Raw genomic sequence first — 27,988 nt, forward strand, 5'->3', positions numbered from 1 at the left:
TATTTTACTTAATTTTAATCAATTTAATTTATTAAATAGCTTCATGTGGTAGGTGGCTCCTGTAGTACTGGACAACACATTAAGTCTGAGCCCTGATGGATAAAGAAGGAAGGATTTGGAAATGTAGACATAGCAAAGGTAGAGAAATTATCCACAGGCTCTTCACCATCAGCAGCAACCACCGAAGGCAGGTGGACTGGCTCAGCCTTGCTCATACTCACTCTAAGGACCAGTGGTTATGACAGAAATTGTGCCAGACAGGGGCTTTCTCTGCCAGAGCCAAATTCTGTGACCTTGGACCAGTTTCCCAATTTTTCTGAACCTTCTTCTCATTTATAACATGGGAGTAATACCTTGGGGTTATTTTCAAGGTGAAATGCAATAATGTCAAAATGTGTTGAAACCTGTAAAATGAGGGAGAACTACAAACATAATTCCATATCCTTAGTTTTGTCACCTTGGTCCTGACTCAGTGTTTTTCTTTCCAGCTTGATTGAAGTGTAATTGGCAAATAAAATCATAAGATTTTATCTAATGTGTACAGTGTGGCAATTTAATATAATGTATACATTGTGGATCAACTCCTCCCATTGAGTTAACAGGTTTACCACCTCACATACCAGCCTCTGTGTGAGTGTGTGTGTGTGTGTGTGTGTGTGTGTGCGCATGTGTCTGGGGAGAACACCTACCTTCTACCCTCTTAGCAAATTACAATTATACAGAACAGTTTATCAGTAATAGTATTCATGTTATATATTAGGTCTTCAGTCCTTATTCATAGTAGAGTTCAAAGTTTGTATCCTTTTTACCAACCTTTTCCTATTTCTCTCATCCCCTAGCTCCCAGCAACCTCTTTCTACTCTCTTTTTCAAGGAATTTTTTTTTTCAGATTCCATATATAAATGATAGCATATGCTGTTTATCTTTCACTGTATAACTTATTTCATTTAGCATAATGCCTTTCAGATTCATCTATGTTGCCAAAACAAATTAGATTTCCTTCTTTTTTTTTAAAGCTGAATAATATTCTATGGCATAGATATACCTCATTTTCTTTATGCATTCATCTGTCAGTAGACACTTAGTTGTTTCCACACCTTGGGAACATACTTGCTGCTATGAAGATGGGAGGGCAGGTATCTCTTTGAGATAATGATCTTATTTCCTTTGGATATATACCCAGAAGTGAGATTGCTAGATTGTTATGGTAGTTCTATTTTTAATTTCCTAAGGAATCTCCATACTGTTTTCCATCTTGGTTATCTCAGTTTATATTCTCATCAATAGTGCACAAGAATTCTCCTTTCTCCACATCTTCCCCAGTGCTTGTTATCTCTTGTCTTTTTTATGATGGCCATGCTAACAGATGTGAGGTGATATTTCTCAATGGTTTTGATTTGGATTTACCTGATTAATAGTTACGATAAGCACCTTTTCATGTACCTGTTGGTTATCTGTAGGTTTTCTTTAAGAAAATGCCTATTCAAGTCTCCTGCCCATTTTTTAATTGGCTTATTGTTTTTGTTATTGTTTTTTTGTTTTGTTTTGTTTTGCTATTGAGTTATATGGGTTCCTTATACATTTTGGATATTAACTCTTTATCAGATATGTAGTTTCCAAATTTTCCCCCCATTCCATAGGTTGTCTTTTTATTTTGTTGATGGTTTCCTTTGTGTGCAGCAGCTTTTTAGTTTGATTTGGTCCCACTTGTTATTTTTTCTTTTAGGGTCAGATCCAAAAAATCATTGCCAAGAAGCTTATTCCACTATATTTTCTTCCAGTTTTATGGTTCTAGGTCGTATATTCAAGTCTAATTCCTTTGAATTGATTTTTGTATATAGTGTAAGATAGGAGTTTCATTCTTTTGTATGTTGCTGTCCAGTTTTCCCAGCACCATTTATTGAAGAAACTATCCTTTCCCATTGCATATTCTTAACTTCTCTGTCATAGGGTAGAAGTCACAAATTAATTGACTATATATGCTTGATTTTATTTCTGGCATTACCATCCTGTCCCATTGATCTATGTGTCTCTTTTTTATGCCAATACCATACTGTTTTGATTATGGCTTTGTAATATACTTTGAAATCAGGGAGAAAGATGCTTCCTGCTTTGTTTTTCTTTGGTATAATTGTTCTAGCTATTGGGGGCATTTTGTGGTTCCACAAAAAATTTAGGATTTTTTCTATTTCTGCAAAAAAATGCCAATGGAATTTTTATAGAGATTGCATTGAAACTGTAGATTGGTTTGGGTAGTATGGACATTTTAACAATATTAATTCTTCTAATTCATGAATTTAAAATATATTTGTTGTTGCCTTCAATTTCTTTCATCAATGTTTATAGTTTCCAATATGCAGATCTTTTACCAACTTGGCTAAATTTATTAAAAAGTATTTTATTCTTTTTGATACTACAGTAAGTGGGATTGCTTTCTTTATTTCTCTTTCTAATAGTTTGTCATTGGTATATGGAAATGCAACTGATTTTTAAATAGTGATTTTGTATCCTGCAACTTTACTGAATTTGTTAATTCTAACAGGGCCTTTTTTAATGGATTTTTTAGGATTTTCTATACAGAATATCATATCATCTGCAAATAGAGACAATTTTATTTCTTCATTTTTGATTTGCATGCCTTTTAATTATTTGCCTATGTGCTCTGGCTATGATATCCAGGACTATGTTGAATAGAAATGGTGAGAGAGGATATCCTTATCTTGTGCCTGATCTTAAAGGAAAAGCTTTCAGTGTTTCACCTTTAAATATGATGTTAACTTTGGACTTATTGATGGTCTTTGTTATGTTGAAGTATGTTCCATTTATACTCAGTTTCTTGAGAGTTTTCAAGAGTGAAAATATGTTGAATTTTATCAAGTGCTTTTTCAGCAATTATTGAGATGATCATATGATTTTTATCCTTCATTTTGTTAATGTGGTTTACCATGTTGGTTCATTTGGATGTTGAACCATTCTTGCATCCTTGGAATAAATCCCACTTGACCATGGTTTATGTTCCTGTCAGTGTATTGTTGAATTTGGCTTGTTAATATTTTGTTCAGGATTTTTGTATCTATGTTCATCAAGGATATTGGCCTATGGTTATTTTTTTCTTGTGGTGTCCTTGTCAGGATTTGGTATCAGAACACTACTGGTTTTATAAAATGAGTTTGGTAGTGTTCCCTCCTCAATTTTTGTGGAAGACTTTGAGAAGAATTGGTATTAGTTTTTCTTTAAATGTTTGGTGGAATTTATGCATGAAGCCATCTGGTCATACATTTTTCTTTGTTCAGAGTTTTGGATCCTTACTAGTAATTGGTCTGTTCAGGGTTTCCATTTTTGTGTATGTGTGTGATTCACAGTCTTGGTAAGTTGTACATTTCTAGGAATTTATCCATTTCTTCTAGGGTGTCCAATTTGTTGGTATAAAATTATTTTGCTTAAGATTTTATTTATTTGTGAGAGAGAGATAGTGAGAGAAAGCATGAACAGGGGCAGGGAGAGGGAAAAGCCCCCACTTGGGGCTTGATCCCAGGATCCTGAGATCATGACCTGAGCTGAAGGCTGACACTTAACCAACTGAGTCACCTAGGCACCCTGGTATATAATTATTTATAGTAGTTTTTAAAATCCTTTGTATTTCTGTGGCTTTAGTTGTAATGTCTCTTCTTTTCATTTATAATTTCATTTATTTGAATCTTCTCTCTTTTTTTCTTGGCAAGTTTAGCTATTGGTTGTCTATTTTGTTCATCTTTTCAAAAAACCAGCTCTTAGTTTCACTGATCTTTTCTACTGTCTTTTCAGAATCTGATCTTTGTTATTTCCTTCCTTCTGCTAACTTTGGGCTTAATTTGTTTTTCTTTTTTTAGTTCCTTGAGGTATACAGTCAAGTTATTTACTTGAGATCTTTCTTTATTCTTAACATCTGTTTTATTACTATAAACTTCTCTCTTAGAACTGCTTTTGCTGCATCCTATAAGTTTTAGTATGTTATGTTTCCATTATCATTTGTCTCAAGAAAGCTTCTGATATCTCTTTTGACCTGTTGGCTGTTTAGAAATATATATGTTATTTAATCTCCACATATTTGAGAATTTTCCAGTTTTCTCCTTGAGCTTGATTTCTAGTTTCATACCATTATGGTTAGAAAAAAAAATGCTTGATGTGATTTTAATCTTAAACTTATTAAGATTTATTTTGTGACCTAATATATGATCAATCCTGGAGAGTGTTTCATGTGCTCTTGAGAAGAATGCATATTTGCTGCTATTAGATGGAGTGTTTCTGTATACGTCTGCTATGTCCATCTGGTATAATGTAGAGTTTAAACCCAATCATGGTTTCACCTTGCAATAAGTTATTTATCTTTATGAATAAGCAAAAGCACCATCCAGGACCAATTTATTTTGAAGAATTTCATTCCCTAGCAGACGGGAATTTATTTGCATTCCTTCCTCTAATCATTCCAACCTTAGCCTACCTCGTAATTTGGGGAACACATTCGGAAGACCAAATGTCCTGATCTGAAAGTAAATTTTAAACATAGAATAGAGGGAAGCATATTAATAGAGCATATATGAGTATGCCTAAATGTACATGAGGAGTCAGAATTATATATGCAAATAGCACAAGAATGAACTTGTGTACTTTATTGATTTTCCACAGCTGTTTAAAATGCCTTAATAAATCTAGTTGCTACCAATGGACCAGCTATAAAAATAAAGCCTGGCTTAAATTAAAGGTGAAGCTATTAACATTTGTCCTGCAGCCTATAAGACTCTAATGAGTTCCTTTCAGGCATTAGTGAACTTGAACCTTAACTGAAATGGGACTGCAAAATCCATTGGGGTTTCCCTTGTTCTGTTGTTCATTAAAAGCTTTTCCTGGGAATGGCTTGATCTAAATTATTCCATAGGTGCTTAGATGAGGACAGAGCAAGTAAGGTTGTAAACACATCACTTCAATAGACATTGAGAATATTTTATAAAATATAAATGCTTCATGAAAAAGTGCCTGTGTAAGAGATGTTTAGTTATGGGGATACAGCAATAGTAAGCACCAGGGTTCTGCAGTAGGGTTTCTCAGTGGCGGATCTATTGCCATTTTGGTCTGGATAATCCTTCATTGTAGGAAGCTATCTTGTACATTGTAGAATGTTTAGAAAATCCCTAGCCTCTATCTGCTAGATGCCAGTCGCAACCTCCTCCCACTTATAACACCAAAGATGTCTCCAAACTTCCTAAAACATCTCCTGGGAGTCAAAATTGCCCCTGGATGAGAACCACTTCTCTAGACAAAGTCAGACCTGCTTCATTTGCCCCTCTGCTGTTTCCAGCTGTGTGATCTTCAGCAAAGATTTGACCTCTCTAAGCCTTAATTTCCTCATATGTAAAAAGGGATAATTGCGCTTCCATTTGTACATGGTCGTTTGTGGGTATTAAATTAGATAATGCATTGTAAAGCATTTACCATAATGCCTGGCAAATAGTCTTTACTAAGTGGTAGTTACCATTATCGTTAACTACTTTGATGTTCTAAAATGTTCCAAGCAAACAAGCCACAGACTCTAGCTCTTTCTCTGCACAAACCCAATTATCAGGCACCTCTACGGGAGAAGCTGAAAGGGCCAAAAGAATCTTCCCAAAATCTCCCTCCTGGAAATGCATTATTACTGACTGCAGATGAAAACAGGCTCTTCTCCTAATATAGGGCTTATTACTCTGCAAAGCCAACTTGCCTGTCAGCAAGCAAACAAACAAACAAACAAACAAAAAACAAACAAAAAAACCCATTTCAATAGTCAACAAAACACCTCAATAGCCATCAGATGTGGATCCTAGATGCATTTCTAGCCATATCTTTTGCTTCATTTTGATTGGAATTTTTAAAATATCATTTACATCTGTACATCTTTCCATCTATAGGATCATGATAGATCATAAGCTCCATGAGGGCAATGACTCTGCTTTGTTTACTGCTGCATTCCCAGTGACAAGGACAGTGCCTGGCTCAGAGAAGGATTCAATAAATATTTGTTGAATTATAGTATTTCCCTCTAAACAGCATTTTTGTTCTCAGCACCATGATCATTACCCTTTCGCAGATTTTCAGCAGAAGGTTGCTGGTTGGCAGTCTTTCTTCCTCACTCTCTAGATCCTCTGTAGTCTTTACAGAGTTTAAATTTAGGATTGCTCCTAATTCATTTTGTCAGTAAAGCAGGGAAGCCAGGAATGGTTTGCCCCTGGCAGGGTGATTTGGTAGAAAAACAATGGGCTTTGTGACTACTTAATCCCAGCTCTGACACACTTGCCAGGTGTGTGACCTTGGACAAATTAAATCATTGCTTTAAAGCTCAGTTTTCTCCTCTGTTAGAAATGGAGATAACAGTAGTACCCCAAATGTTGTGGTGATAATTAAGACAAATGATCTTTTAGTGGCTAATATTTATTGAATTCTGGCCATGAGCATACACTGTCTTGTGTAATCCTTTGAATATCATAGGAGTTAGAACTATTATCATTCCTATTTTACATATGAAGAAACTGAGGCTCTTTTAGCAAGCATCAAAGCCTGTATTTGGTCTCGATCATCCAAGGCTCTTTGCACAATGTTTGATGTATAGTAGACACTCCATATTTACTGAATGAATTAAAGAATTAGTGAAAAAAAGGTCAAATTTGGGACCACTTAGTAAGTCTTAGTGTGAGAAAAATGTCCTCATATTCATTTGCAATTAGTACTCCATCTACTTCTAATGGCCCAACACACCTGCTAAAATATTAAACATAGCATAGGAGAAAATATTTATGGTTAAAATGGAATAGAGGGTTTCCCAAGACAACAGATATTTTAAGAAATGATTTTAGGAAATCAATTTGACTCCTCAAATGAATGTTTAGATATCCTCTTGTCAGTAGAAGTTCCCTGGCTGCTATAGGTACTCCAACATATTCTCACTTTGTTCAAGTCTGTAAAGGGCAAAAGAGCCAAATTGCAGCAGTGGTGAGCACAGAACACGGGGATGATTGGGAACTACTCAGTGTGGTTTTGCTGGCCATTTTGCTGGCCACCTTCTGGGCACCCTCTACCACAGCATATGATATGGTGCATTTGTCCAAGCTCTACCCATACTTCTCTGTTTTAGTTTGATTCTAGATATCACACAAGCCCATATGCAGGGCCTGATGAGTGAGCTGTGTTACTTTGGAAGGAGTTCACTTCTCTGTGACTGCTCCAACATGCTTTGTCCTGGGAAGCCTGAAGCTATTTATGTTTAGAACTCAATTTTAAATTATTCTTGCAGAAGGGAGGACCCAGAGGTTGTGAAGGGACAGCTTTCAGAGCTTTTTAGTTCAGTCCTCAAATTATTTGAAAAGTTTAAATCAGTTGCTGACAATTAAAAGTTGGGATTTTTAACACCAAATTCTGACTTCTTTCAAAAAATCATTGGCTCTAATAATACTGGACCTGGATATCATTTGACAATGAGGGTTGCTACTGAGCAGCAACTGTCCCCTTGATGGTACTTTTATCCCTGCCAGCCTGCTTCACTCACCTAAGTTACTCTGAATGCGAGTGGGTTTGCAACACTTACTAATCTCACTGTAGAAAATAATAATAATAATGGTATCTCATTTCACTGAACACTCTCAACTGCCTCATCTAGTTCTCCCCACAGCCCAATGACAGGGCTGTGATGAGGATCTCTGTTTTGTAAATGAGTAACTTAGGTTCAGTTAGAGAGTTTCAGTGGCTTGCTCAGGGTCACCCAGCTGAAGAGTAGAAAAGCAGGAATTCTAACTTAAGTCTCCCTGGTTCCAGAAGCCAATTCCTTCTCTATAGCTGAACTGCTTTGTTTGGGGGGAACAGTCACAAAGGTGCCCCTAGACCTCTGTGCAGACAGTCCCACATGGAGATGGATCTTTGTTAGGAGTGATGTGGGGGGTGATTAACTCAAAATTATCTCCATAAAATGTTACTGAAGGGAATTCCAGTGTGGCTAATACAGTTAATGCTCAGTGATACGTGATCACCCACGGTGTCTGTGTCAGACTGTCACTGCCCCTTTAAAGGATGGGGAGTCTTCCTAATTGACTGAGGAGCCCTTGATAGGGGGAGGAGGCCCCTTGTGACTGAGAAAGGATGAACTGAGGGGACTCCTGAGGTTGCCTGCATTCTACAGGTCATGATCCCTGCAGGCCCCTCCCCCTGCCCCACCCCTACATGTTCTCTTCCTGCCCATCTGCATACCCCCCTGCAATGCCAGTTAAGGAGAAGCTACCCAGGGAATGAGACCTTCCAAATGTGTTTGAATGTGTTGGTAAAAATCCCATACACAGGTAGCTGATATAGAGGAAATAAGCAGCTCTTTAAAAAATGAAACACATCTCAGCTACTTGGCAAGCCCAATGTAAAAGGGAGGAGGGACAGCTTCCATTAAGCCTCAGAGGGAAAACCCTCCTCAGAGCCAAACAAAACCACTTCCTGGGGCTCAGATCACCAGGCCTCTTGCCAAAGACTCCATCAACACAACACTTTAACCCAAGAAATGTACAAAGGATCCAGACTGCCCCAGAAAATGTGTTACCTTCCCCTCCCTTCAAACACATGGGAAGCATTTTCCTCTTTTTTTTTTTTTTTTGTAAGATTTATTTTATTTGAGAGAGGGAGAGAACATGAGCAGGAGGGGCAGAGGGAGAGAGAGAGAATCTCAAGCAGGCTCTGTGCTCAGTGCAGAGCCCAACATGGGGCTTGATCCCACAACCTTGAGATCGCTACCTCAGCTGAAACCAAGTGCCACCCAGGTGTCCCCCATGGGAAGCTTTTTACTGTCCTCAGAGTAAAGCCTAAACTCCCTGATTTAGGTGATATAACTCCCACTGACCTTTTTTCAGACTTACCTGTGGTCTCATGCCTGCCCTACGCACCTTCTACCCTCTGATTCCTCCAAGAACTCCCTCCTAGTTCCATACTCAGAGACCTTTGTGTCTAGTGTTTCGCAAAATATTTCCCCTCCCCACATGCCCCACTGGCTCCCACCCCCAAACCTTTCACCCAGTTAAGTCCTTTTTATTTTCCATGTTCACACCTTCCTTTGAAGAGATTTCCTTTACCATGGCCTCTCACACCAGCCTCCCACAAAAATGTGTCATGGATGCATGCTACTCCTGTGGACTCCTATAGAATGTGACTTCCTTATAGTGGGTGGTTATCACATTGCATTTAAATTAACCCCTTTCTTTTATTTTTTTTTTCATTTTTTAAATTAAATTCTACTTTGTTAACATACAGTGCAATATTGGTTTCTGGAGTAGAATTCAGTGACTCATAACTTATATACAAAACCCGGTGCTCATCACAAGTGCCCTCTTTAATATCCATCACCCATCTAACCCATCCCCCACCCTCTCTTCCATCAACCCTGTTTGTTCTCTATCATTAAGAGTCTCTTGTGGCTTATTTTTCTCTCTCTCTTTTTTTCTTCTCCCCTCCCTATGTTCATCTGTTTTATGTCTTAAACTCCACATATGAATGAGATCATTGGGTATTTGTCTTTCTCTGACTGACTTATTTCACTTAGCATAATACACTGAAGCTCCATCCACATTGTTGGAAATGCAAGGTTTCATTGGAATATTACTCAGCCATTAAAACACTTCTGATCAAAGGTGCTTGGAAAGGATTTGAAGAAGGAATATATACATAAGCCCTTTATAGAGGGCTCTCTACTCTATAAAACACCCAGCACCACATTGGAAACCCTAGTTCCCAAGTGGCCCCCTGTCCAACCAACTTTTCTCAGAATGACCACAAAAGTCATTTTAAAACACAAATGCAGTCCCATCTCTCTCTCTCTGTCTCTGCATGTCTCCCTCTCTCTCCCTTTCTTCCTCCCCAAATACACACAACTTAAAACCCTTGAAATCATCTTGTTTTCTGAATCAACCAAAAGATACAACATGACCTTCAGGACCAACATTATTGCCCCCATTTTTCTCTTTAGGGGCACTATTGGCCTGCTCCCTGGGCTCCAGCTAGAGTGGCTTTATTAAAAAAAAAAAAATAGAGTGGCTTTATTTAGCTGTTTCAGAGGACAAGCACCTCTTGCCTCAAGGCTGGTATGAACAGTACTCTTTTGCCTGGAGCACTCTCTTTCCATAACTATCCCTTGGTAATCCCTGGGGAATGCCCACCATCCCTCCTGAACTTAAATGTCTCTTCTTCAGAAAGTACCTCCCTTACCCCTGATGGAAATTCGGCCTCCTATTATTCTCTCATAGTACCCCCTTTTTTTTTTCTCACAACACTTAGCATAGTTTATAATTAGGTATTCATAATTAACTTATCTTATCATTCTGTGTATCAAAGGCAAGTATAATTGCTAATCAAAGCTTCTAATTAGTAACAGTGGACCAAGGAGACAATATTCTTGAGATAACTATAGCCAAAACAGAGAAACCTGACATTTAAGTTTATTTCATAGATGTATACTTTACATAAGCTCCAGAAGATCTGTTTGACCTACTGAATCCTTCATGCTTCCTGTTAACCAGTCTTCTCCTGACATTTGCCACTTGTCCTTGCCCTACTATAATAACCAAGTTCAGATGAAAGAACAACTTTCAATTCCCTGTCTAGATTAGGCCCACCCTCAAATCTTCTGCTTCCTCTTCTTCACATACTTGAATTCCTATTCATCCTTAAAGGCATGGCTCAGGTGTCCCAACCACTGGGAAAAATCTCCTGATTACAGCAACAGGTTAGGCACCCTGAAGGTGGATTTCCATAGTATCTTAAACTTGTTTAGAGCTTGCCTCCTATCATACTGTCTGTAACTTGCCCATTTCAAGTTAGACTTGAGAACTTAAAAGGACTCCTGATGCCCAACATAACATTTGACACATAGGCACATAGAGGGTGCTTTGTAGAAGTATACTGGAAGAGAGAAGAGAGAGAAGGAAAAAGGGAGGAAGGAGGGGAAGAAGGGAGAGAAAAAGAAAGGAAAGGAAAAGAGAGTTTATTATTGCTAGGGCTGAAAAACAAAAAACATTCTGTGAGAATCGCATGAACTTAATAGAAAGAGATGACATAAATTCAAAATATTGAATACCAATTAGTATATGATTAGGGAAGAGATACCTGTTAGCATTAATTAGTGCTATAAAGTTCAAATATTTTTTTTCTGGGAAACCTAATTTTAAAAAGTGAGGAATAAAAACTCCTAGAGTTAAAAAAAACCCACAATTTGAACATTAGGGAGACCCATTTGTTACACAGTCTTCATGCATCAACAAGGAGTGGCAAGGAACATTGTGAGCCTCACCTTTGACAGCAATATCTTCCCAGAACAAAATGTGATATGCGGAGAGGTCTATTTCCAGGATACTAATATCAAACAAAGCAATCTAAGCCAAGGGCCTTCCCAGACCTGCTCCAATCATGAGTCTCCAAGTGGCTCTGCACAGCCCAGGACAAAAATTCATATTCTCCTTGCTATCCTCAGATGCACTTGAGCAGGCTCATTTCTGACACACACAGAGACTGCAATCATTGATTTTGGTGATGACTTGGCATCATACTTCTAGGTAGGTAGTAGGCAGGATCTCCCTCAACGGTCCCATTACAGCTGCCTCTGAATGGAGAAAGCTAGTACTGGCCCCATTTACAGACAGTGAAAAAGAAGGCTCAAGGCAGGGCGCCAGGCACTCCGAGGATTGAAAGCCCTTGCTCTACCTAATGAGCCATACTCTCTGCACATCCTTGAGGATAGGAGAGGCCATTATTCACTTTGATTTAGTTCAGTTCAACAGTCACTTTGTCATCATCATTTTCATTGATGACATTTATTGAGCTTGTACTAAGTGCCTGGCACTATGTCTCATTATCTCTTTTAATTCACACACATCAGCTACTTGAGATAGGTCTCATTTACTTGCCATTTTGCATTTTAATATTAGGAAAACAAGTGCTACTACTGAAACTACCATCCTACCACCTTTTGTTTCTTCCCATTAGCCTCTATGATTGCTGAAGTTTTCCATATGGTCATCTGACTTGCTGCTTTATATAACTATAGGGATTGGCAAACATCTGGTCCACAACTTGTTTGCGTAAATAAGGTTTATTGGAATACCACTGTGCTCATTTACTTATGTATTATTATCTATGGGTGCTTTCATGCTACAACAGCAGAGCTAAGTATTTGTAACAGAGACCACATGGCATTGAAAGCTGCAAATATTTACTATCTGACCCTTGATAGAAATAGTTTGCTAGCCCCTGATTCACTAAAGCAGCCACTATGCTAAAAGCTTAACTTTTATTTTTTCACTTAACTTATACTAAAATTGTGTGTGTGTGTGTGTGTGTGTGTGTAGGGGGTGCTCAGATCAATTCTATTTTACAATAAGGAAACTGAGTCTCAAAAAGCACAGAACTAGTAGATAATAGAGCCACAGTTCAAACCCAGGCAGTCAGGCTCTAGAACCCATGCTCCTAACCATAAACTACAGATATCTACTATGGGGCAAGTTCTCCATTGGAACATCTTATATAATGCTGAACAATATATGGCACTGCCCAGAGGAAGGAGAGGACAGCAGCCCAAAGGAAGGAGAGGACAAAGTACCTTGATGGAGGCAAGCTGGGTTGGGGCTGTGAGAGCCTGGAGGATACACACTTGATTGTTCTGATTACAGCTGGGACACACGGAAGAGGTTAGCAGAAGGTAATATAGTCACTTCTGATTAAGAGAATGTTGCCCTAAATGTACCAGCAATTGCTTGGCCAATTGATTTTCTAATAGTCTTTATCTTAAATAGTAATTTTAAAAAGTGATTTGGTAGCCAGGCAACTCTTTGATTTCTAAGTGAGTAGCTTTGTAGGGAATGGTTTTTGTTAGTTATTAATCCACATTCAAAGGAAACAAGCTCATCTCTCTTTTTGAGAGTCTGTTCCCATCTTACATAAATTTGGAGAATATAAAGGTGGTCTGGGGTTCAGGAGTCATCTCTATGCTCCCTGATAGTACAGTGAGTCTTCTTACATGGCCCTGAAGGGTGGCCACGTAGACAACATTGGCATAGACAGGGACCTCATGGGATACTTCACTGCATTGTTGGGTTACTTGGGTGTGGGTGAATTTATGTCTTTAGCTGAAACTCAGTTTGCATTCTTGACGTATTCCACCATGGAGTTCTGGTTCTGTTTTCAGAAACACCGCGGAATAATGCTACTCCCCACTTGATGCAGTAGTGAAGTCATCAAAGAGAACATCATGTTTCCCCCAACCATTTCCCTTTTTTAGGTTAAAGGGCTCACATTCCTTCAACTATTTTTACTGTGATACTTTTCAAAGCTCACCATAATTCTTTTTTCTCTTGGATTTGAGGCCTTAAATTTTAGATTTTCAAAAAATTTCATAGTGAATATTCTTATGATAAGTTTTTCTTAGAGCTGAAGTCTCTAGTGATGAAATTATATACTTCCTAGCACTAAGTAATGATAATGACATGCCTCATTGGATTTCCCTTTCTGCCATGGCTTACTAGGAAGCTCACAGCAAAGTCTATGTTTGATTTTTCTCCTCTTTCTTAATTTTATTTTTTGCCTCCTATCTCCTGTCAATGATTATTGCTTTTGGTTTTATTGTATCTATTTTTTATGTAAAGTTTTTCATACATCTACTTCTATTTTATCAATCAATTCCCTCACCTACTATATGCCCCAGCTTTGTTGGTTCTCACACTTTGATAATCATGATGATGGTGGCGCCAATAATAATGATACTAGTAATGGTAAAAGGAGCCAACATTTATTAAGTGCCTCTGGCCAGACAGGCACTTTTCTGAATGCTTTACAAATATGACTTCATTGGAATCTTACAGTCACCCTATGAAGTAATATTATTAGCCACATATTCTAGATGGGGAAACTAAAGCACAGAGAGGTTAAGTAATTTACCCTACATTATAGATTCAGAAAATAGCAGAGCTGGTTTGAAACCCAGACAGTCCATATTCAAAATGTATGTCCTTGTCCACTGTGCTATACTAAATAAATGATCAGACCACTTCAAGCCATTCCACATCATCTCTGGGACCAAAAAGTTCTAGATTTCATCCTTAGGAATACTGAGGAATTGCTCACAATTGCCCCCAGCAGCACTGGTTTCTGGCTCCTTCATTATCTGCCTGCATGCTCTGAATACTCCTCCCCATCCTGTGCCCCTGTCCAGCAAGCCAGACTCAAATACAGCATTGGAATACAGAGAGACAGCTCCAGGCATTGGCCCAGCTAGGGATCATGGAGGGTGGCCAGGCTCTGGCTTGAGACCATATCATTTTTATAAAGGTCCATGTCCAGGCAAGACAAGGGCGAGGTGGGACAGTCAGGGAACAATGCGTAGGCCAGAAAGCAGAAAAGGAAGATAGGAAGCCAAGAGGTCTGCTGGCTGATCCTTACTATACCTATTATGTGCCAGATACTTAATTACATGAGCCAGTTATTCTTCTCATTCTGAAAGGAGGAAATTGAGTTCAAAGAGATTAGGTGACTTGTTCTAGGTCATTCAGCGGTATAGGTATAAACATGGGGATAACTTTGTAGGAAAAAGTTCTCACCAAGTAAGTATAAGTATTTCATTCCAAAAGATGGAATGTCATCCCTACTACTAGTGGCTGTGGTTAGAGTTGGGAATATGGAGGGAGGAAAAGACCCCCTGTGGCTGGAGTCTGGGGAATGCAAGGTGCACTGGGAGATTCCAGGAGTGTGGATCCTACTCGCAGCACAAGAAGTCTGCTTATCTCCAGGGTAGGTGGTGTGGGGAGGGACTTGGCTGAGTGCAGATGACAAAGAGTGAGGAGCCTCTGAACCCTCAGGAAAGGGATGCATGTATCCAGCTCAGTGCCTTTCTCCATTTTCTACCCTAGAGGGTGACAAAGGGTAGGGGGCTGGGTTGAGTGTAGGCTGGACTGCTGCCAGAAGGTAATGCCTGGCTCTCTGTGTGTATGTCCTTATCCTTGCAAGAAGGAAGAAGGGAAGGAAAGAGGAAAGAAAGGAATAAAAAGAAAGAAGAAAGAAGGAGGAGGAGAGAAGATATTGAAACATGAGCTTTTATGGTTTTATGATTTGCCCGATTATCAGTGTGTCACAAGAAGTCTTTATTCTTAGGCAAACGCCATGGGCCCATCAAGTGAGAGGCAATGAAAGATGTCCTCACTGGCCTGTGATTTGCATAGGAGGCAGAGGGACTTCACAACTAGCACTGGCAGAGAGCATATGGGAGGCCCAGAAAGGGATACTGGCTCCAGCAATAGTCTGAGATCCTTGTAAGAGAGCACCAGGAAGGAATCAGGAGGAAACGGACAACAAAAAGCCAAAGAGAATTTCTTGGTCCCTTGAGAAAAACCAGTCTCACAAAGAAAAACAACAAAACGAGAGGAGATATTTGATAGCATTTTCCCCTTAAACCTCATTTTTTTAAAATTAATTCCACCCTAATGCTACTTGAGATTTGCCACAGCCCCCAGTGGGAACTTTCAAGTTCTAGAATTTTGTCCTATCTCTGTGTGATCTGAGGCCCAATGCATAGTGGTAATCATGGTAAGAATAAGAACAATGGTGGCCATTGCTTATTGAGCACCTACTAGGTGCCACATGTGATATTGCCTGGGTACACCATTTGCTCATCTCAGAAATGAAGAGTGAGTTCTTAATAGCTCTGGAGTCCTCTGCTTCTGCAACTGCTGGCTGCCACTGAGCTCTCTGTTCATCTGTGATTAGATCAAACCATAAACTCCCCCCTTTCCCTTCTCCTTGTTAAAATTCTGCAGTGTAGGCAAGGATCCAGAAGTGGAAAAGCCTTCATTGCAGCTGTCTGCCAATGCTTTGCAGTACCACAGCGGATGGAGCACTGCAGAGTCCAGAGCTTGACAAATGTCCCTGGTGGGTGTGTGATGCATGTGTATGTCAGAGGTGGGGGTCTCTGGCAAGCCCAGGCTATAGGCTGCTTCTACTGGCTCTCACTCAAGGCAGCTCTCATGGTCACTCAGTTCCTTCCAGGCCCCACGGAAGATCCCTGAGTTAATAAAGGTTTGAGGTCCTTGGGTACTGCCACACCACACTCACCTTGGTCAAATCTTCCTCTTTCCTTCTACCATTTCCTCATCTACAAAATGGAAGCAATAATCCCTGGTCTTGGCAGAACTTATTGTGAGGCCAAAATTATCTGGTAAATCTAAAAACACTTTGAAAAACATTAGCATTGCTACTAAAGAATGTGGAAGGGTCACTGGAGCCATTCTTATTTTAGTGTAAGTACAAGCATTTTAATCAACCAAATATGCCCAATGGGTTTACACAGGAACATAGATCTTTTTGGAATGGGAAGACTTTTCCAATTTATTCATAACAGCTGTAGATAATCTACAGGATGAGATTACCAAATGTAATCTCAGACTAAATAAGAGGGAAACAGAGTTCCCCTGTGCCACAAAACCAAAGAAGGTGGTACTAATGGGGAAGGAATCTCCTGCCTTCCACTGCCACTGGATCCCTCCTCTGTATTGAAATAGGAAGCATGTAAGTCTCAACATTGAAAAAGAACCTAGAAGTGACTTGAGCCAACTCTACCTTATGAATGAATATGTTTATAGGAATGCAAATCACTGGTCTATTTGTTGGCTCTTCTGGCTTTGAGCTGATAGAGAAGGTGGGGGGTGGGGGGAGGCATAACCACTCAACCCTGCACTCCCACTCCTATCTGACACATAGAGTTATTTCTCTAATGATAAGTCCGAAAGGGTCCAGATTCTCCTATATGTCTTAGCAGACAGTTTTCCCAGTGTCTGGTCCAAGAAAGAATAAATCAAATTCTTTAAAGTCAAAAGAGGATAGCCTAAAAGGTGGTAAGAAAATGTCCCCAGTGATAGAGAGAAATAAAAATGCAGTGAGAGATATCAGAAAAACCTTCTGGAAATGCTGAGTAAAATATAGAGAGGTATCAGACCATTGCTCTTTCCTCTTTGAGAAAAAGCTGGACAAACCAGCCAGTACTTGCATCTGATGGCAGTAAAATTTCACCCTAGAGAAGGGAAACTGGACATGACCTTTCAGAAGTGGCAGTAGAAGCACCTAGTGCCTCTAGCCAAGGCACATGTGGACCAAAGAACTATCCCTGCAAGGACAGATACCCCAAGGTTTGTAAACGAGGCAATTCCAAGAGACACTGAGTTTCCACTCTTGACAGTGAAAGTGAACAGCCATAGGAATGAATCACTGACCCACAGGCACTTACTAAAGGTGCAGAAGAGAAGAAGGCAAGAGAAGGGGCTGTGAGGAAGAAAATAAAGGGAGAAGGGGACAAGGATGAGGAGGGAGAAGTGCGATATAAAAGAGGGCAAGAGAGGTGGCAGGGCAAAGAGAGTTGGGGGTGAAGATGGGGAGATAAATGAGGAGAGAAGACCAGAAATAAACAGGAAAGGAGATGGAGGGCAGACAGAACGAGGGAATAAAAAGAGGAGAAGGAACAGAGGAGGAATTTGTAACATTTCACAGTGTTTGTTATGTTCACTATACTTTCCTCTATGTTGTTTTATATGCCTAAAACATTTTACAGTTTTTTAAAGGAAGAGGAGAAAGAAGAAAGTGAATAAGAATGAAGAGGAGGTAGAGGGAGATGGCAATACTATCTTCCCTGTTCTCTTTGACAAATGCAATCAGAGGTTGGAGTGGCACAAAATAATAGCATTGGTGGCTTCTCCATCCATGTGAGAGGTCTTTGGGAGCATGAAGTTGGTTTTTATCTACTAGGTTTGGTTGCAATGAGGCACTTGAACCTGAACCAGATGGAAGCCCTGGTCCCTCTACATCCTCACTGCTGCACTGGAAGATCAGAGCCTCCAGATTTGGCACCCAGTTCCATTTCTGCTTCAACTCAATATGTCACTTAAACAGTTCAACACATGTTCCCTGAGCTCCTGCTCTGTGCCAGCAGCCATGCTGAGGGCTGGGATGCAAACCAATGACCCCTTTCTTCTTGAAGAGTTTATGGGTAGAGGAGAACTGCTCAGAGCCTCAGTTTCCCCAGCTGCAGAATGAGGGGGTTTGCTTCAGCTGTTTTCAACATGGGCTTGCTTGAAGCACTAAGATTTCCGGGTGTGGCTCAGAGTTACTGGAGGAGCACTGCATCCTCCCTTTTCTGGAACAGTTTAGTTTTATTCTGTCTCAAATATCAGGATTAGTCTTAAGCTTGGACTTAGGAGAAACATGATTTCACCACTAAAGAAGATCCAAAAACCATTCAAATGATATGGTCCCCAAGGTCTAAAGTTTTAAAGTTCTTTGATCTATTTCTAAGGTTGAATGATTCCTTAAAGTTAATAATAAGAACCCATTTGTTCATTCACTCAACAAATGCTTATTGGGGTTCTCAATAAATAGGGACAAAGACAGACAATCAACAAATAAATAAAAGAGCTAATAAAATAGGACACTGGCCACAGAGGACATGAAGGATGGAGAAGAGATTAGGGACGGCTTCCCAGAGGGGACATTCTTGGAGCTGAGGCATCATCAGTGAGAGACCAGCCTTGGAAAGATCTGAGAGAAGCCTAGTCCAGACACAATAACTAGCCAGCGCAAAAACCAGAGGATGAAAATGAATCCTTCTTGTGCAGGACTGGGGGATCCAGATTGAAAGTAAAGGTAAAAGTGGTATGATATGAGGTGGAGTCAGGAAGGTAGGCAAAACCAGGTAATGTAGGTTCTTGCAGATTTTGTAAAGTTTGGACCTTATTCTAAATTCAGTACGATGTTTCTGGGGAGTTTCAAAGAAGGCTCTGATGTGATTTGATTAAATTTTATAAAAATCATTGGCTGCTGTGTGGCAGATGGATGGTAAAGGGGGCAAAAATGGAGACGTCTCTTTGGTGGTACAAATGATAGACGATGGAGATGCAGGTATAGATAGCAGAAATTGTGAGAAAAGGTCAAATGTGGCACATTGACCTTTGAGAAAAGGCCAGAACTTTGAGAAAAAGATTTCATGATCACTATATATCCAATACCTTTCTAGACTCCAAATATATGAGTTTTTATCTTAACCTCGCCTTTTGGTGTCTAATTCTGCCCCCAAGTACACCTATACTTAGTAATCCCAGAAGGCAAAAAGAAAGCCAATTCCCTTTGGTTTCTTGACCATTTGGGGAAAGTGTAGACTCAGAGAGACACAAAAAATTTACCAGCTCTCTGCTCCTTATTGAGAAGGCTGCTGGGGTAATTTTCAATTGGAGAGACAAACAATGGCTTGGACCACAAACATTAATTCTTTAATCTCAGATGGGTATGCAGTAATGCTTTAATAGATCTGGCCAAGCAGTTAACTAAATTTAAGTGGAAGGGAATCTAAACTTTGATGTGAAGAACCACAAGATCTAGTGGTGAGTGATCAATAATTATTTTTGAAGTATCTCCCAAAAAACTTGGCACTGTGCCTCATACTTTGCAGAATATAAAAGAAGTATAAGACATATTCCTTCCTTTTATGAATGTACCCTTTAGCTGGGGGAAAATAACCAACACATAAAATAGATACCTGGTCAGCCAAATGGAGTGGGAGGAGGGAGCCTGGGGCTCTCCACTAGAGCCCCAAGCTGGCATCAAGGGAGAGGGGTTCCAGTTCCACCTCTGTGACTTAGAACAAGTCATCTAATTCTTCTGGAACTGATTCCTCTTCTTTAAAACAAGGGTAATGCTTCCAAGCCTTCCTAGTAGGGATTACATGAGATTTGAAAATGCTTTGTAAGTGGTAAAGTGTGATATAAATAGTAAGGGTTATTATTACTGACTCTAAGTACAGGAGGCGAAGGGAGATGGCAACATGTCAGCAACTAAAGCCTTTTCTGAAAAACAAAAATCTAATCAAGCACCTCCTGCTCAAAAACCACCAATGACTCCCTGTTGCCTAAAGTAGGGGTTGGCAAACTATGCCCCGCCCCTCAGGCCAAATCTGTTCCATCGCCTATCTTATAAATGAAGTTTTACTGGAATATAGTCACAGCCATTGTGGGCGTATTGTCTCTGACTGCTTTCCTGCCATAATGGCAGAATTGAACAGTTGCAACAGAGATTGTACAGCCAGGAAAGCTGAAAACATTTACTATCTGGCCTTTTGGAGAAAAAAAAGTAAAACAAACACAACAAAAAATACTGCTGACTCCCGGCCTACAGGATAAAGTCAAACCCTATTTAAAATGTAAAGTCCTTTGACATTTGAAGCAGGATTTGAATATATATAAAAGGAACCAAAAATCTTCCTCCAAGTCATCTCCAGCTCTGTACACCATTTTGTACCACTTCCAAGGGACTCATTCCATATGAGATGGCATTATCAGGTACCACCTTAGTGCTCCAATGGGGATCAAGCATTACTTTTTTTTTATAATCTCAACAATGTTTGTCATAGCCCCCAGGTCATAATGTGTTCTCAATAAAGTTTAGCCAAATTCAATCTGAGTCATAAATAGAGAAAATATAGTACACTAAAGGACAGACAGTTCATTTGTCCCAGAGACCTACTCATGCTATATCATTGATAATATATCATTAAAAAGGAAAGCAATTTGTAAGTGAATTAATCAATTTGCTCTTGATTAATTAGTTGCACAAACATTTATTCCATGACAACAATTCCATGCCATAGAAGCTAAGGCAAATTATGTAAATGGGATTATATTCATTGTTTTGATAAGAAGTAATTGCATGTTCTGTTAAGCTGGAGGTAAGCATCAGGGGTTCAAAGTGGACTATGACCACCTTCTGCTCTCAAGGAGTCTGCAGTCTAGTTGGGGAAGCTGAGGGTCAGCAGATAATCACTGCACAGGGAGACAACTGCAATGCCAAAGTGGTACAGAAAGCATGGAGGTGGCAAGGAGATGGGCAGGATTCCTGGGAATGCTACATTTCCTCATTGTACATTTCCTCCTGTATATTTACCTATAGCTTACTCTCCTGAGGAAAAGTCAGTAAGCTAACACCCACTGACATGTATCCCATGGGCTCCAGTTAGGAAGTATCTGATGAGCTAACATTGCCTGTGCTGACCATTTTATATAAATAATCTCATTTAATCCTCACAACAATTCTGTGTGGTTTAACAAAGGCCATGTCACTTATTCCAGGTTAAGTTAGAAAATGGAAGATCTAGCCCAACTCAAACATCAGCTAAAGCCTAGGTACTTAACCCTTTACTGTACTCTAATTATATGATAGAGAAGAGGACCAGGTGTCTACTCTAGAGAAAGTCTAAAGTTTCTGGTCTACAGAGGTAATACTAAATGTTTCTATACTACTAGATGGACACATATTTCATGATAACTATCCAACGTAGGCCAAAGGCATGGCTGGAACATAAACAGTATGTGTTCAATAAGTCAATAATCAAGGGAGGAGAGAATATAGTGTTGTAATGATGAGCAGCAATCCCTAGCCATTAGGCGTGCACCAGACTACTACAGTTATCTCTGGGGAGTGATTCTGGACTCTGGACAAGATATTAATTAAGCCCTAACCACCGAAATCCAGAGAACTCCCTATCAATTAATGGTCAGCTGGGAGCCTGTGAGACCTGAGGCCTAAAGAGGGTCATTCCCTTTAGCCAGGTGTATTCTCTAGGACATATCAGTACAAAGATCATGATGAGCATTGGAGGCAGAATAATTGGAATTTAACTATGCATTTTTTAAAAGTGGAGATTTTTATATTTGCTAAGCTTCCTAGGTTATGTCTAGGACACAATAGTTTCTACTTTGACTTGATTATTCAAATTGTCACTTTCAACTTTTCATTCCAAATATAGTATAAACCAATAAACATATGGAAAAATGCCCAATCTTAAATAAATTCCATAATGAGAATAGTGAGATACAATTCTTTCCCATTTTATTGGAAATGACAAAAAAAAAAAATCATCTGAAATTGACCAAACACAGTGATAAATAGGCTTTAGTAAAAAGGACTTCTGATGCAGTAATGGTAGGATTGCATGCTAATAGAACTTTCTGGAAAGAAAAGTAATATCACTAAAATGTAAAATCGATGGGCACTTTGACCCTCTAATTCTTGTTCTAGGAATTTATTCCACAGGAAAAAATCCAAGGTTCATATACTTTAAAAATGTTATTTACAACATTATTTAAAATGAACTATTTTGAAACAGCCTAAATGTTAAATAGTCACAAAAAATACTACTTAAATAGGTCATGGTTAACCAGATAACTGGACAACACAGTCCTATTAGCTTACCAGAAAAAAAAAAAAAAGCTTTCTGTAAACCTGCAGGTATATGCAATATGTACACAATATGTATGCAATGAATGTGCAGATGTTACCAGCAAGTTGCCTACAATGAACTTTACCAAACTGGTGGTGCAGAGTGGTTCTGTCTGGGTCATAGGATTTCAGGTGATGTTTTTTCTTCCTTTTTTGATTATCTACATTATTTGAATCTTTAAAAATGGAAAACCAACTGTTTTTAAAGATCAACAATAAACATCTCAAGGTTACATAAATTTTCTGTAGAAAAAAGCAGGGATAAACCAGAATAATGGCCAAATTTCAGAAGGAAAATGTGGAAGGATTTTGAAACCTACCTGACACCTTTACACAAGAAGATCAGTCCTTCCCCAGTTCTGGAGAAGGCAGGAAATGCCAGTGGTTAGGAGCCAGTGCTCCAGGGTCAGTCCTTGGGTTCAAATATCAGCACTATCATTTACCAGGTGAGTAACATGGCAAATTACCTAACCTCATGTGCCTCAGTGTCCTCATTTATAAAATGGGGGACAGGTAGCACCTGCCTCTATGATTGTCATAAGGATTAAAGACTAAAGTAAAAGAAAAACACCTGCACGATGCCTGGCACATAATCAATGTTCACTAAACACTAGCTGTTTTGAAAACCAGCTTTAGACAATTGTAGCCTAAGTGAGTTAAGTTATCCAGAAAAGCATTAATGAATAGTTAAGGAGACAGAAGAGGTAGTGGACAATTAAGCAAAGAAATCCACAAAAGTAGACATACAAATATCAAGGCTCTGCAGCACAAACATTAAATATATGAGCTGGTCTAGCACAGGTGTATATGAGGGATCATATTTAGAAGGCCATTTTAAGGATTAAATATCAAGTTCTAACACAGTGCATGGTTATAGTAAATTTTAAATATGTATTTGCTACCATTAATAACAATAATTATTATCAACTATGAGATTAAGTAGTGAGCTCCCTGTTACTACAGGTAATCAGGTAGGCTTACTTGCTGCATGAAGAGGATGATGCAGAGAGGAGGACTTAGTTATAGAATGAGGGGATGGACTACTGGATTTTTCCAGACCTAAAAATGCTGTAGTCAATTGAAACATGAAACTGGTTGTAAAGGTAGTGTTCAGGATTGTCATGAACCCATCACGAGCAGGGCTATCTCCCTAGAGAGCTATGGGTTGTTGCAGCTCTTAGAAGCCAGCCCTGCTTTCCAGACAGGTGAGGCAAATGTGAGATGGTTACCCCAAACTCTGTCCATTCTCTGTCCCAAGAGTGGCTCTACCCACCTTGGAAAAGTTTCCAGAATCCACAAGGGAATCTGGCTGCAGATGAGGATAACAGTATTAAGAGCAATAATGAACCCATACTGACCACTTACTGTATGCTGAGCTTTGTACAAATATCAGAGATTTGCATAAATATCTCACTTGACTTCTCCCATCAAACCCATGTATCTGTGAGCATCTATGCTATGAGCATCACCTGCATTTAACAGATGAAAAAAAGATGAGGCTCAGAGAGGATAAGTATTACCCCAAAACCCGTAACCAGGAAGGGACAGGGATCTCAACTCAGGACTAACATACATCCAGAATGTGAGGAGTAATTATAGGGCTTCATGACAACTTGATAACTCATAAGCATTACAGATGGATCCTATTCCCTTTCAGACCTGCCACTCAACTGCCCCAGCCTCATAGACTTAGTTGGTCTTTCTCAAGGAAGCTGGGAGCTAAGAAAGCCGAATCTGCCATGGGCATTTCTAATAACTCCTGGCCGACACCACAGACATAATACTCTCTCCAAGATAATCCAAATATTTAGCACTTTTATTTTCCTTTAAAATCCTTTGGTCAACCCAGGTGGCTTTCAAACTTGCCTCATCTGATGCTGTGAGAATCACTGGACTTAGAGAAAACAGGTTTTTCTTTTGCCATGGCAAGTCTGGGGGACAGTCCCCTGCACCTCTCCAGACCTGTACAGGTCTTCAAAGTCTGTTCTCAGAGCACTGATATAACCTGCCCCACAGAGTGGGCAGATCCCAAGGGGACAAAGTCAAAACGTCATGGGGAAGAACACAGGCTCTTGGGTTCACAGCTCCTTCACTGAGTATTTACCCTCTCTGAACCTCAGTTTCCTCATCAGTCCAATAGGGATTTCAATATTCATAGATATGTTGTAAGGATTAGTGAGATAATGCAATGTTGGAAAGGCAGTGGGCTGTAGAGGTTAAGAGCACAGACTGTGTCAGTTCAGACACTGGCTCTATCATTAGTTGTGTCTCCTTGGGAAAGTTACTTAACCTTTCTGGGCCTCAGCTTCAGCTGTAAAACAGGGATAACGATAGTGTTCACCTCTTTAGGGTAGGGAATGAGTGAGTTACAGCTTAGGAAATGCCTAGAACAGCACCTGGCACTTAGTAAACGTGAGCTGTTATGATTAACGCATGTAAAGGCCTCAGTAAGGTAAAAGTAAGCCTTCAATAAATGGTAACTGCTTTTACTAAAAGGTATACCTTTTATGGATAATTGTATGCACACTTATCTCCTGGAAAGTAATTAAAAAATGAAGACATTAGTGGAAAATCTTGTCCTTAAGTAAATGTTACAGCCAAAGCAGAGGGAACTCACCAAACCTATTATGCTAGTAGGATGCCCTAGGACCTCTACACCACGCCCAGGCCTCCCTTGCTTCCAAGGGATCTGCCTTTTATTTAGCTATCTATTCTCTCAACAAATGCTCATTATATATCTACAGTGAGCCTAAAGGCTGGAAATACTCAGGCAAAAAAAAAAAAAAAAAAAATGTTCCAGCCCCTGCCATCCTGGAGCCTACAGGTTAGTGGAGGAAAACACACACTCAATAAATGCAGACACAAATGATTCTTTCAGGACAGCTGCAGTTTGTGTTATGAAAGATGTGCCAAGAAGGTATAGAGCAGGGGTCCTGCTGTGGTCTAGCACAGGCGTATATGAGGGATAAGTCCTTGGAAATGTTCCCTGAGGAAGTGGCATATAAGCCGGGATGTCAAAGATGAATAATAGTTCTCTGAGTGATGCCTGGGAGTGGGAGAAAGAAATGGTCCAGGCAGACAGATGTTTTGTTCTAAGGTCTTGAGGCCACAGGTGGCTGGCTCACTAGGAGAATGGAAAGAAGGGCAGTGCGCCTGACTTACTCCTAGAACAGCCACTCTAAAGCACTTGACCAGGGTGCTGGTATTTGTAGAGAAACCCAGGTCCAAACTGCATTCTCAGTTGCAACCATTCTCTCTTCCCTTTCAGATACTCCTCACTTGCTAGCAGGACTGCCAGGTGTCAGATCCCTGCCCCTGGGCCGAGCGAACTCAGTTCTCATTCAAATTTCCAAAGGCCATAGGCGTGGCTCACTTTGCCTACATGTGACCTTCAGCCAAGACACCCCAACAGAGACTCTGCCCCTCTGAATGCCTTTGGATGCCTCAATCCTGTCCTGGTTACACCCCACTGAGTTTTGTGACAGACAGGGAAACAGCATGAAAGAAAGCAATGGTCCCAAAGGAGGAACTTGTGATTGACACAAATGGGTATGTTCTCTTAGGGGCATCATGTATCATCAAAGAAGCCAGCCCCCTGGCCATTGATTTCCCTGTCTGTTTACATGCTGTGGAAAGAAGATGTGTTTAAGTTTCCTACAGTTTTACAGTAGAAATTGATGCTCTGGGAAACGAAGCTGTATGTTCCAAATGTAGCAGGTTTCTTTTGGAATTCACACACTGGGAGTCTGGCGCTATCCCCTAAATGGTACTTTTGTTGTCTTTTTGTTCAAGACAGCAAGTTTCTTCCAGGATCAGAACCACCTGCCAGCCTCTCTTGATAAACAGCCCACCAGCTCTCCTGGTAGATCAGATGTTCAATGATTAGCCTAACTCATTGTTTATCTAAGCGGCAATTATCACCTTGATGAAATAATATTTTAACTGCAGGGGAAGCATTACGGACTGCTCCCAAGGAGAATCTACGGGCTAGGAATGGCCAACAGAGCTTCCTATACACAGAGGAGAGGACCACTTCATCCTGGCTGGCAGATCTCCGTGTCTGAGTCACCATCTTTAGATGCTGCTCTAAAGACCTAAGGAAATGTGCCCCAGAGAAGTGTATGGTCCCAATCCTTCCAACTGAGGCTCAATGGCCCAGCAAAATATGAAAGTGCGGCCTGTGCTTCTAAAGCGTAACAGCCTAGAGTCAGTGGAGTTTGTGAAGCAACCTCACCATCGCAGGAGCAAATCACAGCAGGTACGGTTCAAGGAAGATGGAACCAGTAAGACTCCACCTGGCCTAGCTGAGGTTGACGTCCAAGCTTCTGAGGACCCAGCTGTGATGGGCAAGACTCAGGCCTCCAGACACCATCACCTCCCCACCTACTCACTCTCCTTCCCCAGGTCCCAGAAGGCAGGGGGCTTTCGGAACATTGCGATCCAAACCTCCCCCAGTCTCAGGAAGCATTTCCCAGTTTTCAAAAGGAAGAGACTCACAGCCAGCAAGTCCCTGGTAGAAATGCCAACAGTATCCCAAAGTGCCATCCAGGTCAACGGCAACCTCTCCGAACAGGACATTGTATCCTCAGACCTTGCCTACTTAAGGTTGGCTCAGCATCTCGAGGATGGGCCGCAAAGGGTCAAAGTGGCCCACCCATTTCCTCCTAGAATGTCCAAGGTGCAAAGCAATGGGCCTATTAGCATATGCTTGGAAGCAGGGACTTGGAGGGCCTCAGAGAAAGCAACTGCTGCCATTCAGGTCCCAGATGATATTTACCACAGTCCTACCTGGGCAGCTAGAAAGTCTACTTTCACTCTAGACAGGTCAGGTGACATAAGCAACTCTGTACATCCTTTGGTTGATGTGTGCCCAAGTGATGAGAGAACAGGGCCACTATCAGATTCAGAAAGATCCCTTTCCTGCATAAATGCCACCAGCGATGACAACCACATGCCAGGCACAGGGAAACTTAAACCCGAATTGCTTTTGCCCAAAGACAACTCTGATGACAAAGACCTTGGCCCACTGTCATCTCGGTCAAAGGAAACATGTATTCCATCACCTCCACGGACTCACAGCTCCCTCTCACCAGACTCCCACAGCCAGCCAGCCCATTCTGGAGGGGCTTCAGACTGTTCGTCATCGAGTAACAATCATCAAGATCTGCTGTCACTCAAAACTAACAGCATGTCAATTTCTGCCCCCATGTGTCAGGAGCAGATGGCAAAGAATCCCACCCAGTCAGACACCATGGAGTTTCAAAATTATTCTGGAAGCAGTCACCTCCCATCTCCTCTTCCAAGGAGGGAGACCAAACTTCAGAGCCACAGAGACACTGGTGGGATTAATCCAATTCACCTGGCACAGGGAGAACTCTGTGATCTCCAAGGCAGGCTGCAATCCGTGGAGGAATCTCTGCACTCGAACCAAGAGAAAATTAAAGTCCTTTTGAATGTAATTCAAGACTTGGAGAAAGCTCGAGCTCTCACAGAAGGGTAAGGTGAATTTTTTTACATTGAAAACTACTGGGTTAAGTCATTTGCCAGGACAGGGGCAAAGAGAGAGAGCACTGGTTCCTGTTAATAAAATGTCTCTGAAGTCTTTTAGGCTCTGTGGTTTCCCCAAATCATAACCAATGGTGTCCCTTTGTTCTGAATA

General features: G+C 40.4%; 2 protein-coding genes across 3 annotated transcripts in view; one reads left to right on the forward strand and one right to left on the reverse strand.

Annotated features, from left to right (window-relative positions):
- Positions 1-27,988, reverse strand: part of DOCK2 (dedicator of cytokinesis 2) — a 397,905-nt gene that overhangs the window by 159,319 nt on the left and 210,598 nt on the right. The gene's annotated exons all lie outside the window — the stretch shown is intronic.
- The window catches only part of INSYN2B (inhibitory synaptic factor family member 2B), a 150,398-nt gene that overhangs the window by 67,475 nt on the left and 54,935 nt on the right, over positions 1-27,988 (forward strand). For both annotated transcript variants that reach the window (XM_072824201.1, XM_072824199.1), the window contains exon 2: positions 25,598-27,825. In XM_072824201.1, coding sequence (XP_072680302.1) covers positions 26,480-27,825 — 1,346 coding nt within the window. In that variant the 5' untranslated portion in view covers positions 25,598-26,479. The remainder of the gene's footprint in view (positions 1-25,597; positions 27,826-27,988) is intronic.

Source organism: Canis lupus, chromosome 4, assembly GCF_048164855.1.
Source record: "Canis lupus baileyi chromosome 4, mCanLup2.hap1, whole genome shotgun sequence".
NCBI lineage: Eukaryota > Metazoa > Chordata > Mammalia > Carnivora > Canidae > Canis > Canis lupus.